Source organism: Pempheris klunzingeri, chromosome 2, assembly GCF_042242105.1.
Source record: "Pempheris klunzingeri isolate RE-2024b chromosome 2, fPemKlu1.hap1, whole genome shotgun sequence".
In the NCBI taxonomy this organism is placed as follows: Eukaryota; Metazoa; Chordata; class Actinopteri; order Acropomatiformes; family Pempheridae; genus Pempheris; species Pempheris klunzingeri.
The window spans coordinates 28,753,667-28,770,519 of NC_092013.1; the positions used below are offsets into that span (position 1 = coordinate 28,753,667).

The following is a 16,853-nucleotide window of genomic DNA, read 5'->3' on the forward strand; positions in this document are numbered from 1 at the left end:
ACTTTATTTACTGTTGGCCATAAATCTGTTTTAAATAAATGATTTTGTAGTCAAGGAAATTAGTGTGACAAATTAGAAATGTAGTAAAATATACAATATTTCCCCCTGAAATATGGAGCAGAAGTATAGAGTAACAGTATTAATCCCTTGTTGCCTATAGTCGCAAATTCGCCTCAAACCTCTTCCGGTCTTGATGCAGCTGAGGTGGCCTCTGTATCCCACTAATGCTGGTTGATGCATATTCTATGTATATATTATATATACATAGATGCAGACATACATAAATAAATATATATATATATATTCTTTGCATATATACATATATATTATATTATACTATTATTACATTGTACTATTCTATGCTATGCTATATTCAAATTAACAATCTCCACTTAATTTAGCATCTGCTTGAATGCAAAAACACAAATCATTTATTTTTTTATATAATTGTAAATAAATTCAGGCAGTAAGGGGTTAATATTGTAATATTGCACCTCTAATATGACAGTACTCAAGTTAAGGAAGTACTTCAAGGCTGTAAGAAGCATTGTAAGCATTGCACTTGAGTCCTGTCCACCAGACAGACCTCAGCCCCTCATCACCAGCACCACTCATGCCTTTACTTTCACTAGCAGCGCTCAAGTGTTGGGTCGCTATAGGCAACGCCGGAACTCCCGCGAGACGTTGCCATCCAGTATGAAATCCATATCATAAGTTCGCCAGATGAAGATAAAGAAAGAGGGGTGAAAATAAAGTCTTGGCGGTGGGTGGACGGAGTCTGGACTTTGGTCAAAACAGCGCAGCAGGAAAAGCGACTTTAAGCCAGTGTCCAAGTTCTCGCGGGAGTTCCGGCGTTGCCTAGCGACGGGACTCTAATCATCCTAGCGTACCTGTCCCGGTGTGTTTTACTCAGTCGCCTCAGCTCTTTTCTAGCTTTCAAACGGGAGTGAATGTGTGCTGGGGGACGTGACCACCGTGTGTGTGTGTGTGTGTGTGTGTGTGTGTGGACAGGGTTTTAGGTCGGAATCATTTTAAAGTCTGTTCGCGGCTTAAACAAACTTTAAAGTCCACTGAAAAATGGCTGCAGTTGTTGCTCAGTCCCACTTCATCTTCGGTCTGCGCACAGGTGTGAGTAACAATTTGTGTTTCTTCGATGAACAAACCGTCGTCTTCCCCAGCGGTAACAACTGTGTGTGCTACAACAGCGCCCAAAGGACCCAGAGGTTCATCCCAGGTTAGGCTCAGTGGTGGACCTTGCTGATGTTCCCATTACTGAGTTCCTTTTGAAATTACATTCAGTTATTTCCCTATGTTTCATCTCCACAGGCTCAGAGAAAAGCCAGGGCATGCGGGCTCTGGCCATCAGTGCCAACAGGCGTTACCTGGCAGTGTCAGAGGGTGGTGAGGGGGCCACCATCACGGTGCTGGACCTGCAGCATGAGCAGGGCCGGAAGAGAAAAGTCCTGACTGCAGGAGACACGCTTGTTCAAGAGTTTGTGTGCATGGCTTTCTCCCCCGATTCCAAGTACCTTATTGGCCAAACGGGAGACCCAGAGTGGATGCTGATCTTCTGGCTTTGGGAAAAACATAAAGTCCTGGCAACAGTGAAGAGCAGTAACTCAAATAATCCCGTTACCCAGGTGATTCATCCATGCTGTGTCAGTGCAGCCCCAGCTCCTGCACATGCAGGCGTGCACGCACTGAACACTGTTTGCTATTTTTCTGATGTCCCCTACAGGTCAGCTTCAACCCTCACAACAACACGCAGCTCTGTGTGAGTGGAGCCGGTGTGTTCAAGCTTTTCCGCTACTCAGAGGGAGCTTTGAAACAGAGCAGCTTCTCAAAGGTAGAGTCCATCAACTTCCTGTGCCATACCTGGATGACGGAGGAGCGTGTGATCGCAGGGACGGACACGGGCAGGCTGCTGGTGTTTGAGTCTGGAGACCTGCGAAGAGAAATCAACATGGCTTCTAAGGCTGTGCAGGAGCAGTCTGACAGGTCAGGTTGGACCACATGAACATTGTGTCAGTGTTGTTTATCCACAGATATTTTAGATTATTTTCTCTCTCTCTATGTATATATATATATATATATATATATATATATACACACTACTCACAAAAAGTTAGGGATATTCGACTTTCAGGTGAAATTTATGGAAAATGTAAAAAGTGAATGCTACAGTGATATTATATCATGAAAGTAGGGCATTTAAGTATCAGTATGCAATGATGCAGGGATGTGGCCAAAGGACGTCCACTCCTCTCCTTTCTGTGACTCTTCCAGTCTCTGTATCACTGTTCCAACCTCCTGATGACACTCTGTGACCCTCTAAGCTCAGTGAACACCTCCGTCTGAGGACTTCCTGTTTGAAGCCTCCAGTGTTGAGGTGCTGCTGATCAACTGTTAGGTGTCGTCTTGGTCTCATGATGTCAGAATGTGAACAGCAGGATGAGGAGGACTGTTTAAATACCAATTCTACCTGAAGCAGGAAATGTATTGGTGGATTCATGGATCAAACCTGTTGTGAATGTTGCTGTTAAGCTTCTTGTTAGAGAACAGCAGCTGGTGCAGAAAGTACTGAGACACTGAACAGTTGGACATGTGCATTCAAAGGTTTAGAGAAGGTCACATTAAGTTCACCTGGAAAGGTTAGAATGCATTTTAGGTTCATCCTGAGATTTCACCTGAAAGCCGAATATCCCTAACTTTTTGTGAGTAGTGTGTGTGTGTGTGTGTGTGTGTGTATATGTATATATATATATATATATATATATATATATGCCATACCTGATGACTTTGTTAACAAGTGTGAACATTTTTTGGGGCGTCCTTGACTGATCTGTTTGTTCTTTGCTCTTCCTGTAGTAAATGTGATTCATTCATTCACTGCACAGGCAAGTGGAGATGAAGAAGATCAAAGACGCTGACGTGGATGAAGGTCCCAGTGTGTCTCGCATCACGGCCATTCTGTCCTACTCTAAGGGCTTCGCATGCTCTTTGGGGTCCGGCACAGTTTGTCTGTTTGAAAAGAACGAGGACAGTTATAGAAGACGCAGGGACATTCGGGTAAACATTAAAGCAGGTAGCAGTGGTTCTGCAGGCTCTATGTGTGCTTCACAGTGATTGCATATGTGATCTTTTCTGTCAGATCCCTCTGGACCCTTACACCAACGAGCTGACCCTGGCTGAAGGTCAGGGGATAGACACCATGTGCATCAGCCCCGCAGAGGAAACTCTGGCCATCAGTACAGACAGAGGACAGCTGTACAGCTTCAGCCTGTCCTCTGTTGAGACGAACAAGGTAGTACAGTCACCTTAACAAGCACCACCACTGTAGTGTTATAGAAATGGTGGTGTAATGAAAACTACACAGCCTTCTTGTTCATTTCAATGAGACCACTGCATTAGCACAGCTAGGTGCAAACATGATAAACAGTATACCTGCTTAGCTTCAGCATGTTAGCATTGTCATTGCAAACATGATGTTAGCATTTAGCTCAAAGCACCACCATCCTGAAGTACAGCCTCACAGAGCCGACGCTTCAAGTCCTTCTTCCGTACCAATTTGTCCCATCTCCCCCTTCTTTCGTGCTCTCCTTCTCTTCTTCGTGTTTTAGACATTAAAGCAAGTTCTCCTTGACCTCTAATGTAAAGTTTCTAACTCTGTCTATCAGGAGGAACACCTTCAATTTGAGTTCCTGTCACAGTCCTTCCACTCCAAGTCTATCACTGGTTTGTCCATCTGCATTCGAAAGCCCCTTGTGGCCACCAGCTCTCTGGACCACTCGGTCCGCATCTGGAACTACGAGACAAAGTAGGAGACAAAAGCACACCCAGGCCCTTTGCTATTTGGTCCTTCTTGAGTGAGACATTGGCTTCATTTCTGAACACAGTTATTTTTTAATCACACATAAACAAAGTGGGTTACTGCACTTTATACTGTATGCTGAAGTTTGGTGAGACACGTGGAAACCTCTGAGGGAGGAGAGGAGGGAGTCGTTTTGCAGTCCTGTGACAGTCCTTTACAGTCAAGCCCTGTACTCACTGTCATTTATATACACAGAACACAAATGCTAGGAAACACAGAGCCTAAGTATGAAATGCTAAGGACCTGCTACTGTGTCTTTTCATTGCCTCTATCTGTGAACTGTCACTAGAGTGTTGGAGCTGTACAGGGAGTTCCAGGAGGAGGCGTACAGCGTGGCTCTGCACCCCACTGGCCTCTTCATCCTGGTGGGCTTTTCAGACAAGCTCAGGCTCATGAACCTGCTTATCGACGACATTCGCACTTTCAAGGAGTTCACTGTGCGCGGCTGCAGAGAGGTGGGTTATATGTGTGTTGATCATGTTGTTCAGTCAGAATGTCAAAATGACTAATATTGCTACCACGTAATGCACTTACCATTTGTATCACTCTCCCTCTCCACACCTTAGTGTGCTTTTAGCTACGGTGGCCACATGTTTGCTGCTGTCAATGGAAATGTCATCCACATTTACTCTGTCACCTCTTTTGAGAACATCCTCAATCTGAAGGGCCACAATGGAAAGGTGAGTCAGGCACAAGTGTGTGTCATAGACAGCATGTGGAAAAAGGGAGAATTTAAGGAGAACTTATATTTTGAAACCTGGCCCTTATTTTTTTATTTTTTTACATATTTTGGGTTCAGCAATGACTGATAGGCACAAAAACTTTTGGAATGGGTCCAGTAGATCACCTCAGCCTGGAGCCAAGAACAGGCGATGAATAAGATCCAATGGTTGTAATGTAATTCTTCAGGGCAAAGTGCCGTACGTCCACTAGAAGTGCTTGTTTTAGCCAATGGCAGGCCCAGACTGTTATTTGAAGTTTCTGACTTCATTACAGAACGGATCCCTACAGATATAGACCTGTAGACCTGCTTGTTTAACCAGAAATAGCCATTATATTGCTATATACCGCTGGTTCGAAGCCATCAAACTTCACTGACAAAAGCAGTAATTTCACATGAGAGTTGTTGGTCTATCACTATCTTGATGAGTTAGTCTGTCTGCGTTATTGTGGTGTTTCAAAGGGTTAGTATACAATGGCTATAAACAAAAAGGATCTTACAGGTCTATCTTTGGAGGTAACCTTTCCCTTTGGATATGTGTCTAAAGTCAGATAGAGTAGTCGTGCTGTAAAAGCTTTAGTACAGTCCAAACGTTTTTGCAGGTGCGGGGTATTGAGTGGAGCCTGGATGACAGCCGGCTGGTGTCGTGTGGGATGGATGGCGCGGTGTACGAGTGGAACACACACACCGGCAAGCGTGAGTCTGAGAGTGTCCTCAAGTCCTGCAGCTACACAGGTGTTGCCTTCTCTTCAGATTGTAAAACCATCCTGGCTGTGGGAACAGACCTCACACTGAAGGAGGTCCAAGATTGTCAGGTCAGTAAGAACGACTCACTACTACTTGTTGATATTTTGTTCAAATTTCAGGGTCATTTTAGGCATTTTATAGGCGTCTTGCATAAGCATTTGTCAGTGCACTATCAAAAGTTTTAGCTACATGCAGAAAATAAGACGAAGCAGAAAATATAGTCTTTTTTATCACAGATGTACAGGATCATATTATCTGTTCATGCACCGTATACCTTGATTCCAAAGGTCCTGAGGGAGGTCCCTGCTGATGAAGTAGCTCACACCACTTTGGCAGTGTCTCACTCTGGCAGGGTTGTCTTCACCGGAACTTCCAGTGGAACCGTCAGAGCCATTAAATACCCATTACCCATCCAGAAAGAATGGATCATGCACCAGGCTCACTGTGGCCCCATCACCAAGGTTGGTCTGCATGCTGATGTATACTGAGCGCACACTAAACTGATTCAAAAGAAGAAATCAAGCGTCTGGTGCCCAGACCTGGATCCACGGGGCCCAGCCGGGCCAAGCCCGAAGTAATGACCTGGAGCCACCGCCCTGTCGGCTCACCACCCACAGGGGCTATTACAGTCCTGAACGTCACAGACTGACTCTAGGGATGTGGAACGTCACCTCTCTGGTGGGGAAGGAGCAGGAGCTGGTGCTGGAGGCTAAGCGGTACCACTTATATTCCTGGAGACGGGCTGGACTCTCTCCTTTTACGGAGTTGCCGCATTTGGTGAGGGTGTGGTACTGTGGTACTTGTGAGCCCCCGGCTGAGCCCCACTGTATTGAAGTGAAGGAGAGGGCCGCCTCCATGCAACTACAGGTTGATGGGGGGGGAGGCTCTGACTGTTGTGTGTGTTTAAGCAGTATCAGGCTTTTTGGAGTCTTTGGAAGACATCCTGGAGGGGGCTCTGTCAGGGGACTCCATAGTTCTACTGGGAGACTTCAACGCTAATGACGGAGAAAACTGGAGGGGGGTGATTGGGAGGAACGGCCTGCCTGGTCTGAACCAGAGTGGTGCTTTGTTATTGGACTTGTGTGCTAGGCATTGATCGGCCATAATGAACAACCAGTTCAAGCATTGGGTGGTTCATAAGTGTACATGGTACTAGACCACCTCAGGCCAAAGGGGGCAGTTTGTAGCTGAATGTCAAGCAGTCGGGATGAGAGTCAGCACCTCTAAGTCTGAGGCCGTGGTTCTCTGTCAGAAAACAGTGGATTGCCCCCTGTGGGCTGGGAGAGAGTTGCTGCCCCAAGTGAGGAAGTTTAAGTATGTCGGGGTCTTGTTCATGACAGATTGGTGTGGCGTCAGCAGTAGAGTGGATGCTGTATCGGTCCACTGTGGTGAAGAGGAAGCTGAGTCGGAAGGTTGATCTATAGGTTGATCTACGTTCCACCCCTCACCTATGGTCATGAGCTCTGGGTAATGACTGAAAAAACGAGATTGCGAATAAAAGCTGCCGAAATGAGTTTCCTCCATCAGGTGTCTGGGCTCAGCCTTAGAGATAGGGTGAGGAGCCCGGCCAGCTGCTCCTTCACATTAAAAAGAGCCAGCTGAGGTGATTTGGATGGCTGAAATGATCAATTATATGAACCATTAAGAACTGATCATTGATTAACTCTGTGTGTCCTCAGATGGTGATCACGTTTGACAATCAGTTCTTGCTGACAGCATCTGAAGATGGCTGCCTGATGATGTGGAAGATCATCGATAAAGAGGGCAGAGGACTGAAGAGCAACAGGCATATCATCCACACTGAAGAGATCCTCGTCACCAAGTCAGACCTGGAGGAGAAGGTCTGTGTGTGTGTGTGTGTGTGTGTGTGTGTGTGTGTCTGCTTTAGGCCCTTGTATTTGCATATGTGTCAGCATTCTCCACATGAAACTGACACTGAGATGTGGGCTCTTCTCTTAATGGATCTTAATGACAGACCAATGTTAATAAATTATTATACATATCAAACCATCTGACTGCAGTGATGACTGTAAAAGCACAGTATGGGGGAGACATCGTGACATTTGTTTTGCAGACCCAGAACATGCTGGAGCTGAAGATGCGTCTGGAGGAGCTGCACATGGAGAACGAGTACCAGCTCCGCCTGAAGGACATGAACTACAACGAGAAGATGAAGGAGCTTTCTGACAAGTTTACCCAGCAAATAGAAGCTCTGAAAACAATGCAACAGGTCTGCTGATCACCTATTATATCCTATATAATAACTTTTTTACTCACAGTTTAATGGTCAGAATGTCTACCAGACACCAAAAATGCCTGCATTTAATCACTATAACTCAATTTCTTACATAAGCTAGTTTATAGAGGCCAGCAGGAGTCCCTGCACAGATGCTAAGCAGTCTACTGCTGAGGATGAGGGCAGCAGAGAAATGAATTTTAGCCACCTAAAGAAATCACCGTCAGTTTAAGTGTATGCAATATTTAGAATAAATAATGAATAAATGATCATTTTCACTGCTTTACATTGCTGCCAAACAGGCCTTTCAACGGGCAACTAAAGCCATTCTCTCTTTCCCTTCAACCACTTCAAAGCCACCAGACTCGATTGATAGAAACAGTCATTTTACCTAGAAGAAAACAGGAGTTAGTCTACTGCCACTTTGATTGGTTAGTCTGTTTGTGTTATTGTGTGAAATTTGTGTTTTAAATGGTTTCTTAAGATCTGAACTAACGTGTCAGTTCATTGATTGTGGCAGCAGCACTGCAAAATTCTCTATTCTGCGCGGTGTTGTGGTGTTTTTTTTAGCTGGGCCTTGTTTAGGCAGGTAAAATCCGTTCTGCTGCCCCCGTCCACAACACGCACACTGCATAGCATCTGTTCCCGGTACTCCTACCTGCTCCTCCAAACTGGGGGTGTGCTGCTAACTATAGATAAGTACCTCATTCAACACAGCTTCAAATAATCTGAACTATGCCTTTAAGACCTCTGTGGTCTGTTCATAACATGTACTGCACCTACAGACAATGAAAACAGACATGGAAAAGCAGGAACGTGAGCACCAGCAGAGTTCTGCAGAGGTCACTGTGAAACACTCAAAAGAGCTGAAGGATTTAGGTAAGAGGACAGGATCGGTGTCAGCACAGTTCAGGAACAGACAATCTAAACGGCTAAATCCATCTGTTTATCTGTCTCTTATTCAATCAAATACAGAGTTATCCTTTAGCCAGAAGCTGATTGTGGAGCATGAGAGGTACCAAGATCTTCAGCGTGAATATCAAAGAACGCAGGAAGACAATGAGAGGCAGCTGAAGGCTGTGGAGGAGAGCAGAGTCCAAGCCGTGGAGGAGCTGACGCAGCTCTACGAGGCCAAGCTGCAGGAGAAGACTCAGCTCCTGGCTCAGGTTAGTCAGGAGGGGCAGCTTCACTGACCACAGAGTGAGAAATGACGTACAGGGGACACCACATGAAACACTGTTCTCCTCCTGCATTTATTTTGTGCAGTGCCAGGAGGATGCACAGCAGCAGATTCGTGTATTTAAAGAGATTGTAAGGCAAGTAGAGGAGGATGAGGAGAGGAAGATCCATGACATCCGTATCAAGTATGAGAAGAAACTTCACACTGAGAAAGAGACTAACACCACTCTGAAAGGAGAAAGTGGTATCATGACACAAAAGGTGACCAAAGCTCTTGTTATTCAGTGGAATCTGAACTTCTTATTGCATTTTTTAAAAAGCGTCCCTCTCTCTGTCTCTGTCTTTCTCCCACTCTGCTTCTCATGTAATCTCCTACTTTTTTGTGTGTCTTCTTCCACCTGGGCGCTTGATTGTGCGATCCCAGTTCTACGGTCTGCAAAGACAGATCGATGACAGGTGCGCAGACATCAACAAGCTGAAACAGGAGCGGCAGCGGCTCCTGGGGTTGATCCGCTCCCTGGAGAGCGACATCGAGGACCTGAAGAGGCAGATCTCTGGACACGAAAAGACCAGCCAGGACAAGGTGGCTGAGATCAGGGCGAATTAAAATTAAATTAAATTGAACATTACTGCTTTTGGATCTGTGGTGGGAGAAACCTGTTCGTTCAGTGTTTTAAGTGCTTCAACATGAAACATCAGGGCCTCTTTAACCTTTTGAAAAATGACTCGCTCTCAGCCTGTCCTTCTGCAGAGACATTAAAATAGTAGATGTTGTTAATCATAGAAAATAAACTGAAAGAATTACCGTCTTCCATGAAATTCTCTTCGCTTCACACGTACAGGATAAGACCATCTCCAGCTTGAAGAGGAAGAACCAGGAACTGGAGAAGCTGAAGTTTGTTCTTGATTTCCAGTTGAATGAGCTGAAAAAACAGACGGAGCCTCAGCAAGATGACATCAATGAGAAGAGGGAGCGGATCCATAAGGTCTGTGTGTGTGTGTGTGTGTGTGTGTGTGTGATGGAACAGGTTTTCTAGAAGCTCCAGTATTCTACAGTACAGAATACAGTCAGGTTTCATTAAAACATCCACTAAAACAGGAATTAGAGTTAAATGTGTATTTTAGAAAGACATTTTTGTCTTTTTGTTAGTCTTGTTTTACTCAGTCAAGTCAAAAGTACCAATGGATGCTACTGAAACATCACTGACAGTAATGTGTTCCTACTGTTTGACAGCTGGAGGAGGAGCTGGTGCAAATTGACAAGAGCAACGCTCAGCTGAGGCTCACTGTCTCTGAACTGAGGCTCAAACTGAGGACCAGGGATAAAGAGATGCACAAGGAGATGCAGAAAGTGAGTCCATACCGAACACTTGCTTTGAATTAGGATTAGGATTACAGTACCCTGTACCTGTATAGTAAAGGATAGGTTCACATTTTGACACTGATATGCCCATGTGTACATTTAAGAGGTCACTGGTTGCTGCAATCAGGAACGGCAGGAGCAAATATATAAGCCAAAAAGGAAGACATGAAAACACATGAACCTGTCATACTGTTTCTGTGCCCAGGTGAAAGATTTGGAGACACATCTTCAGCGGCTAAAATCAGACCTCCATCACTGTGTCAGCTTCATCCAGGAGCCAAAGAAACTGAGGGACAGTGTGCAGATGATCTATTCCCGCTATGTGCCGCGGGCTGATGGGGTGAGCGTCTCATGTAGTTCAATGTTCTAACACTGTAATGTCACTGAGTGCAGGGTCTAATACCAGTTTGGGTCATTCTTACTTCCACTTCTCTAACATACAGTCTTATTGAAAGCTGTCATTTATACACTGTCCGACATGTAGGGGATATGTGAATGTGTTTTTCCTGTTTCTAAGTTGGAGAAAAGCAGCGCAGATGAAGATATTCAGAAAGCGTTGTGTCGGCAACGCGATCACTTAGAGCGGACTGTTAGCAGTCTCAAGACGAGGCTGGCTAAATCTGCTGAGGAGCACGATAAGGTCTATGTGAAGATCATGAAGGTAAATTCTAAAACATAGACGATTCCTCTGTCAAGTCACTGGGGATTCAAGTCTTATGTTTCTTAAAATAAATAAAATAATTATTCAATAATTAAAATAACTCTCTGATTCTGATGCTCGTGGCATTCAGTATCTCTTCTCCCTGTGACACAAGCGTGAGCACAGATTTATTGTAACAGTGCCTGTCATCTACTGTGCAGGAGAATGTGACTCTGATCACTGAAATCAATGACCTGCGCAAGGAGCTGCATCTGGTGAGGACACAGGTCAAAGAGCACAAAGCTCAGCTGGCTGCGTTCAAGAAGTCAAACAAGTCACGTCCCAACTCAGAGGAGGGACCCAAAGAGGAAGATATCAACTAAGAATTCAGACTGAACCCAAATCAGAGAGCAGCCCACCCCCTGGATGTGGACCAGGAGCCTGCAGTGAGACATAAGCCCAGCAGATAGCACACTGTCCTCTTACTGCTACTAGCAGTACCAGTTCTGAATGCATGCTATAAATCTGTACAAATGTATTTTTCTATTCTACACAACAATCATTTCTGTTCAGTAGAAGTCAATTAGCAAACCCTTGAACCTTGTTACTGTTACACAGGATAATCCATGAGCACATACCTTGTACTTGTATTCATTTTTGTAGCCTACATGCTCAGACTTATGTTCACTGTGATGGACTACAAAACTACAAAATAAGAGTCTGCTCATTAATTTTTAGATTTTAAAGAGATGAATTGAAATCAAGGGATACCTTGGAAGGTGGAACTATATTTTACTAAAACAGCACCATGGTTGGCAAAAAGTGACTTGTCTTGAGATGTGGAAAGAAAAGGTAGTAAGATTTATTAACTAGTGACAAAGATGACTTTCAATAATAAAATCTTTTATCAACATTTTAAATAGTAACGGTGAAAAAAGCAACAAAGGGTTAGAACAGTAAAAACACATGACAGAAGTAATACCACATAGTAATATAATGATGGAAGTGTAAAATGATCCATTTAAAAGTTTGCAGACATCTTGGTGACATCACGTTTCAGGTCGGTGACGTGCATCTCAATCCTCCTGTGCAGCTCGTCCATTGAAGTTGACAGGGTGTCATACAGAGCCTGGACACACACGTGGAACATGTTAGTCTCAAACCACGAAGCAAACACAAACAGACTGTGGCACTGAGGCAGACATGTCGGAGGCGGAGGTGGAGGTGGAGGCGGAGGTGGAGGTTCCTGCGCTGGTACCTGAGCTTTCTCTGTCTCTTTGCTGCAGATGTCTCTCAGGCTCTGGATCTTGGCCTTTAGCTGCTGCGTCTCTCTGGAGATCTCTTGGATTTTGTCAACCATATCCTCACGCTTCTGTTGGATTTGGTTACATTGCCTGGAGGACATTTCATTTTAAACAATTAACTACCGATCAAATTAACTATAATGTAAATTCCACGGTATTGTAGAAATGACCAGTAGTGTATCATGTTAATTAAATACCCCAACACATCCTGAACATGCTGCTCCTTCATCTCTTTCTTCTTGTGCCTGCGAATATTCTGCTTGGACTCTTTGTCCAGCCTCATGCCCAGAGCTCGCTTCAGCTGGCCTTCCTCGATGCACAGGTTCTTCAGTTCCTTCTGCTTCTTCTCATACTGAGCTGTCAGCTCCTGGTGCTGCACACACACAAATGATATGCTAATGAATAACTGCATTATGACACGTGGAACAAAGAAAGGATCCCTGTATGTACCCTGCTCATACCTCCTCCTGTCTCTGCTTGGTGTTGTTCATGCTGCTCTCCAGGTCCTGCAGCAGGTTGTACATCTGCTGGATCTCCGTCTCAGTGTGGGTCACACTCTGCACCATGTTTTGCAGCTCCACCACACGCTCATCGGTTTCTTTCTGAAATTGTACAGGTGAATGACAATAACTGATCTCATATATCTCATATATTCAAATGGCCAGCTGTTGGAGATCACTCTGCTTTTCCACTCACGATGGAGCTCTTGATGTTCTTGACGTTCTCCCTCATCTTCTCCATCTGACTCTTCAGCTCCTCTGGAGACTCCACGATCTGAGACTTGAGTTTGCCAATGTCTTCTTTCAGGTTGCTGACGTCCAACTTCACCTGGGTCTGATACACACATCCAAACAGTACACACATCTATTCAATTACCGATTTATCTTTCTGGAAGACGTCAGAACGAAGCACCCTATAACACTGTTCACAAAGACATAAACTATTGCCAAATATTTACAACACAGTCACGTACCAGTTTCTGAGTCTTCTCTGCAATTTTGGTTTTCCACTCTGCAATGCTGTCATTTTTTGCATTCTGAAAGGAGATACATTTATTTCACTTGAGATCACACACACAACAGGCTTTGATCACTCTGACTGTGTTCCATCACTACCTACCACTTCCTGGTATTCATGCACGGTGGTGGCCTGCAGCTCAGACAGAGTAGCTGCCAGCTCGTCGGCCTCAGCCTGCTGCTCTGGTGGGATGGTCCTGAACGAGAATGACAAACACTGATATGTGTACAGAGTGCAGCTTTTGCTGGTTACTGGGGAGGACGTGCACCTCATTATGTTCTCATTTCTGCTGATCATGAAAATGTGATGATTAAAAAAATTATTAATTTGTGATCTTGACATTTCAAATGATCACAAAATTGATCATTTGATTATTTTGAGTTTGATGCTGCAACTATAAAAACATACATATCTGTAGATTTGTATGCTCTAAAACAATTAATCGTTTAGTCTATAAAATGTCAGGAAAAAATTCCAAATATTCCCATAGGCCAGGGTGCCATCTCCATTTGCTTGCTCTGTACCAACAGTCCAAATCCCAGAAATATTACAGTTAAAATGATATAAAATCATGAAAAGCACATAAACTAAACATTAAAAGAAGCTGGAAGCAGCCATACACTAAGCAACAAAAAAAGACACATTTAATCAAAAACTTACGTCAGCATCTCAATCTTCTTCTCTGCTTCTAAATTTCCTCTGGTGTAAGCCTGCAGCCTGTCCGTGTCTGCCCTCTGACAACAGAGACAGTAACTAGTACAACATCTGCATTTCCATGTACACACACACGAAACCAGGATAATCAATGCTTACTACGTCATCAGGGGGGAGACTAACAGTCACAGCAGTCAGGAAAGCGTGTTGCTACCTCCCTGCTCTCCCCCTAGGAACTATGTGTGAAAGAGGCTTTACATACAAGTTTGGCCTGCTTCTCTAAGATCATGTCCATCCTCTGCTTCCTGAAGTGAAGAAAGTTCATCATGGCACTTAGAATAGTCAGAGTCTTCTGTTTTTCTGAAGAGGAAGGACAAGCCATTATCCAGGTTGACATCTAGTTATCAAATGTCCATTTATGCTATATAGTTTAAAAAAAAAATGTATACTTACTGGGAGCTAAAAGGTCATTCAGTGAAAAATCGTACACCAAGCACATTGGCAGAAACTGCCGCCTGACAGAGATCACAAAAAGTGCTGTTAAAATATATGAACTGTAGATGAAACAAATATCCATTCATCTTAAAATACATTGAAATCCAATTACAGAGTTATAGCCTCTGAAGTACTGAACTACGAATAACAACAACTGCCATGTGCTTTGTTTGTTTGAGTCTATTTGATTTTCTTACATATATCTGAACAGGTCTCCCCATACATCCATGAATTTGTTCATTATTTTTATTATTTTGTTGGTATGACAAAGCAAGAAAACTCACATGCGCATGTAGACGCTCATGATAGCTGTTGCCCCCTCATGATATACTGGGTACTGAATGTTCTCCAAAAGTGGAACCTGAGGGAAAATGACAAGGGAAATCATGGTCTTAATCAATTAGAGTCATATGGTGATGTCCCCATCTGTAACATAGACCACCACATCATCCCTTACAGAAATAGTAGATGTTGAAAATGAGATCACAATACCAGACAGGAGGACTTACCATGGAGTGACACTCTGGTCTGAAACGATACAGGAGGTGCAACACCCTCATGTACAATGTTTGAACGGTCTCCGGCTGTAAGACAGAAACAGTAGGCACGTTAAAACTCACACAGCATCTCCAACACAGGTCCTTTATTTCGTCCTGTTCCACTTCTTTGTCTCTTTCACATGTACCCAGCTGAGGGTTTACAGCTTGTTCCCACCCAAATCCCAAGGTGTGGAAATCTGTACAATATTAAAAGGATAGCTTTACATTTTTCATCTCATGTCCACACATGTATACACATGAAAGAGTCACTGGTTGCTGTAATCAGTCCACCTGTTCATATTGGCTGTGTAATGATCCCTTGGTAATCAGATTCCTCTGTACAACATGTGAGACAAAATCCACAGTCTTTGTACTGTGCAAAAGCACATCTGTCATAAACTTAATATTTTGGGTTGTTGGGCTTTTGGTTGAATAAAAAAATACATCATCTTGGGCTTTGGGAAATTACAGCAGGCGCCTTATACTATTTTCTGACATTGTATAGACAAATCCAGCAGGTTTGTGGTTTGAACCTTGAACCTTTCAGTATGGAGTTTGCATGTTCTCCCTGTGTTTGAGTGAGTTTTCTCCAGGTACTCTGGCTTCCTCCCACAGTCCAAAGACATGCAGGTTAAGTTTAAATGGTGACTCTAAATTGCCCATCGGTGTATGTACCTATATATAGGTGTTGTCTGTCTCTATGGCTTAAAAAATAACTAAAACAATGGATTGATAATCTAACTAATCTTCTATTCTCCAAAGTCACAGACTTTTCACTATAAACTTCCCTCTCTGCGTTTCCCAGACAGTGGCAGAAGAGTTACATAACACATATAAGACTCTAAGTGTATGCAGGCATGTGGGTATTGTATTACAACAGTGTACCAATATGAAAAAATGTATATACATTTCTAAACTGGTTTATACAACACAAAATACTGCCCTTACTTACAAAGTGCAACACATATAATTACTGTCCTGAGATAAAAGACACCACTTATTACTAAACACAGAAACCATTAGCATCATTGCTATAGACTTCATCACAACTACAATACCCATCTTTCCTTCTGTTTACTGTCAATGTTCCTGTTACTGCAGTGATTGCGGTAGACTGTTGTATGCTTTCCAACATTACTGTTTCACATACTCTGTTTTCCAGAGAATTACTTGTTGTTTGACATAATCCAACAAGTAATGACCATTTTATGTCAAAGTGCAGTGGAAATTCCGGAAGCATAACCTGATTTAACAGATGTTTTCATTTTGAATGCAACATTATGTCGAACTCTAAATTAATGTAACAGCTACATTCGTATTCGTAAAACGTTCTTTCAACACTTCCGTACAAAAATACATATTAATGCTGGTTAAAGGTGCATTAATGCATTAAAACGCCACTTTTTTGAATGGGCTTTGGCACAGCTGGCGACTCTGCCCATTGTATGGAACATGTCTGGAAATAAGTTCCTCAGTTTAGTCTCTCTCACCATTAGTTATAATTTAGCTATCAGGTCCATTGTGTACGTTTACTACTTTCTGACATCCCGTTTAAACGTACATATAATGTCGTTTTTAATAAATACTACATTTCAGTGACCAGGCATCCACAGTGGACGGACGTTCAGTTACCTTTGGAGCAGGAGTCAGGTCGCTTTTGGTGAAGTGTTTTGCCTCTTGACCAGTCAGAACCTCTGTTCGGTAAAAGTTCACTATCGCGTCAGCTGTGTAGACAGGGAAGGTGTTGTCAGACATTGTCGAAATTTTAGTGAAAACAGACAAAACACAGAAATACTATTTCAAATTCAACGACGACACAAAATTGGCGCCTTAAAACGACTTCCTTGTTGATCACTAACCGACGCGTGTGATTGGTCATTTCATTCTTCTTCTGTTGTCAGAGAGATGCTACTGTGCTCACCTGCACCCTCTGTCGCACTAACTGTGTAAAGCTCTTTGTTTTTAATCACACGTTTTAACCTCATACTGTTGTTTGGACATAATGTTAATATGGCCCTGCTGAACAAAATGTAAGTATGAATATAGATCAAAATAACCTTTATTCTTGCTATGCTCCTGGTCCACAC

General features: G+C 43.4%; 2 protein-coding genes across 2 annotated transcripts; one reads left to right on the top strand and one right to left on the bottom strand.

Moving 5' to 3' along the window:
• Nucleotides 1-1,077: 1,077 nt before the first annotated feature.
• cfap57 (cilia and flagella associated protein 57) lies at nucleotides 1,078-11,148 on the top strand. Its single transcript, XM_070850348.1, has 21 exons — nucleotides 1,078-1,234; nucleotides 1,327-1,640; nucleotides 1,739-1,998; nucleotides 2,898-3,069; nucleotides 3,152-3,304; nucleotides 3,678-3,817; nucleotides 4,161-4,326; nucleotides 4,438-4,551; nucleotides 5,195-5,407; nucleotides 5,627-5,800; nucleotides 7,019-7,180; nucleotides 7,414-7,569; nucleotides 8,361-8,454; nucleotides 8,551-8,741; nucleotides 8,842-9,015; nucleotides 9,179-9,337; nucleotides 9,597-9,740; nucleotides 9,989-10,105; nucleotides 10,323-10,463; nucleotides 10,641-10,778; nucleotides 10,979-11,148. Exons 1-21 carry the CDS (start codon nucleotides 1,078-1,080, stop codon nucleotides 11,138-11,140), a joined length of 3,501 nt encoding a protein of 1,166 aa, XP_070706449.1. The 3' UTR covers nucleotides 11,141-11,148.
• Nucleotides 11,149-11,613: 465 nt separating this feature from the next.
• On the bottom strand, nucleotides 11,614-16,586 carry nuf2 (UF2 component of NDC80 kinetochore complex). The gene is made up of 13 exons (XM_070847512.1): nucleotides 16,399-16,586; nucleotides 14,737-14,811; nucleotides 14,512-14,588; nucleotides 14,186-14,247; nucleotides 13,995-14,092; nucleotides 13,739-13,812; nucleotides 13,181-13,274; nucleotides 13,035-13,097; nucleotides 12,758-12,895; nucleotides 12,523-12,663; nucleotides 12,259-12,434; nucleotides 12,016-12,151; nucleotides 11,614-11,886 (listed from the first exon to the last, which is right to left on the bottom strand). Exons 1-13 carry the CDS (start codon nucleotides 16,519-16,521, stop codon nucleotides 11,779-11,781), a joined length of 1,365 nt encoding a protein of 454 aa, XP_070703613.1. The 5' UTR covers nucleotides 16,522-16,586; the 3' UTR covers nucleotides 11,614-11,778.
• Between the last annotated feature and the right edge of the window lie 267 nt (nucleotides 16,587-16,853).

Bases quoted from the DNA above. Each gene is read 5' to 3' on its own strand.
- cfap57 (XM_070850348.1), top strand. From the start codon at position 1,078: ATGGCTGCAGTTGTTGCTCAGTCCCACTTCATCTTCGGTCTGCGCACA. The intron at 3,070-3,151 runs GTAAACATTAAA...CTTTTCTGTCAG, and splicing joins GAAGACGCAGGGACATTCGG to ATCCCTCTGGACCCTTACAC. The intron at 10,464-10,640 runs GTCTCATGTAGT...TCTAAGTTGGAG, and splicing joins CGCGGGCTGATGGGGTGAGC to AAAAGCAGCGCAGATGAAGA.
- nuf2 (XM_070847512.1), bottom strand. From the start codon at position 16,521: ATGTCTGACAACACCTTCCCTGTCTACACAGCTGACGCGATAGTGAAC. The intron at 12,664-12,757 runs GTGAGTGGAAAA...GTACAATTTCAG, and splicing joins AGAACATCAAGAGCTCCATC to AAAGAAACCGATGAGCGTGT. The intron at 12,152-12,258 runs GTATTTAATTAA...AATGTCCTCCAG, and splicing joins CATGTTCAGGATGTGTTGGG to GCAATGTAACCAAATCCAAC.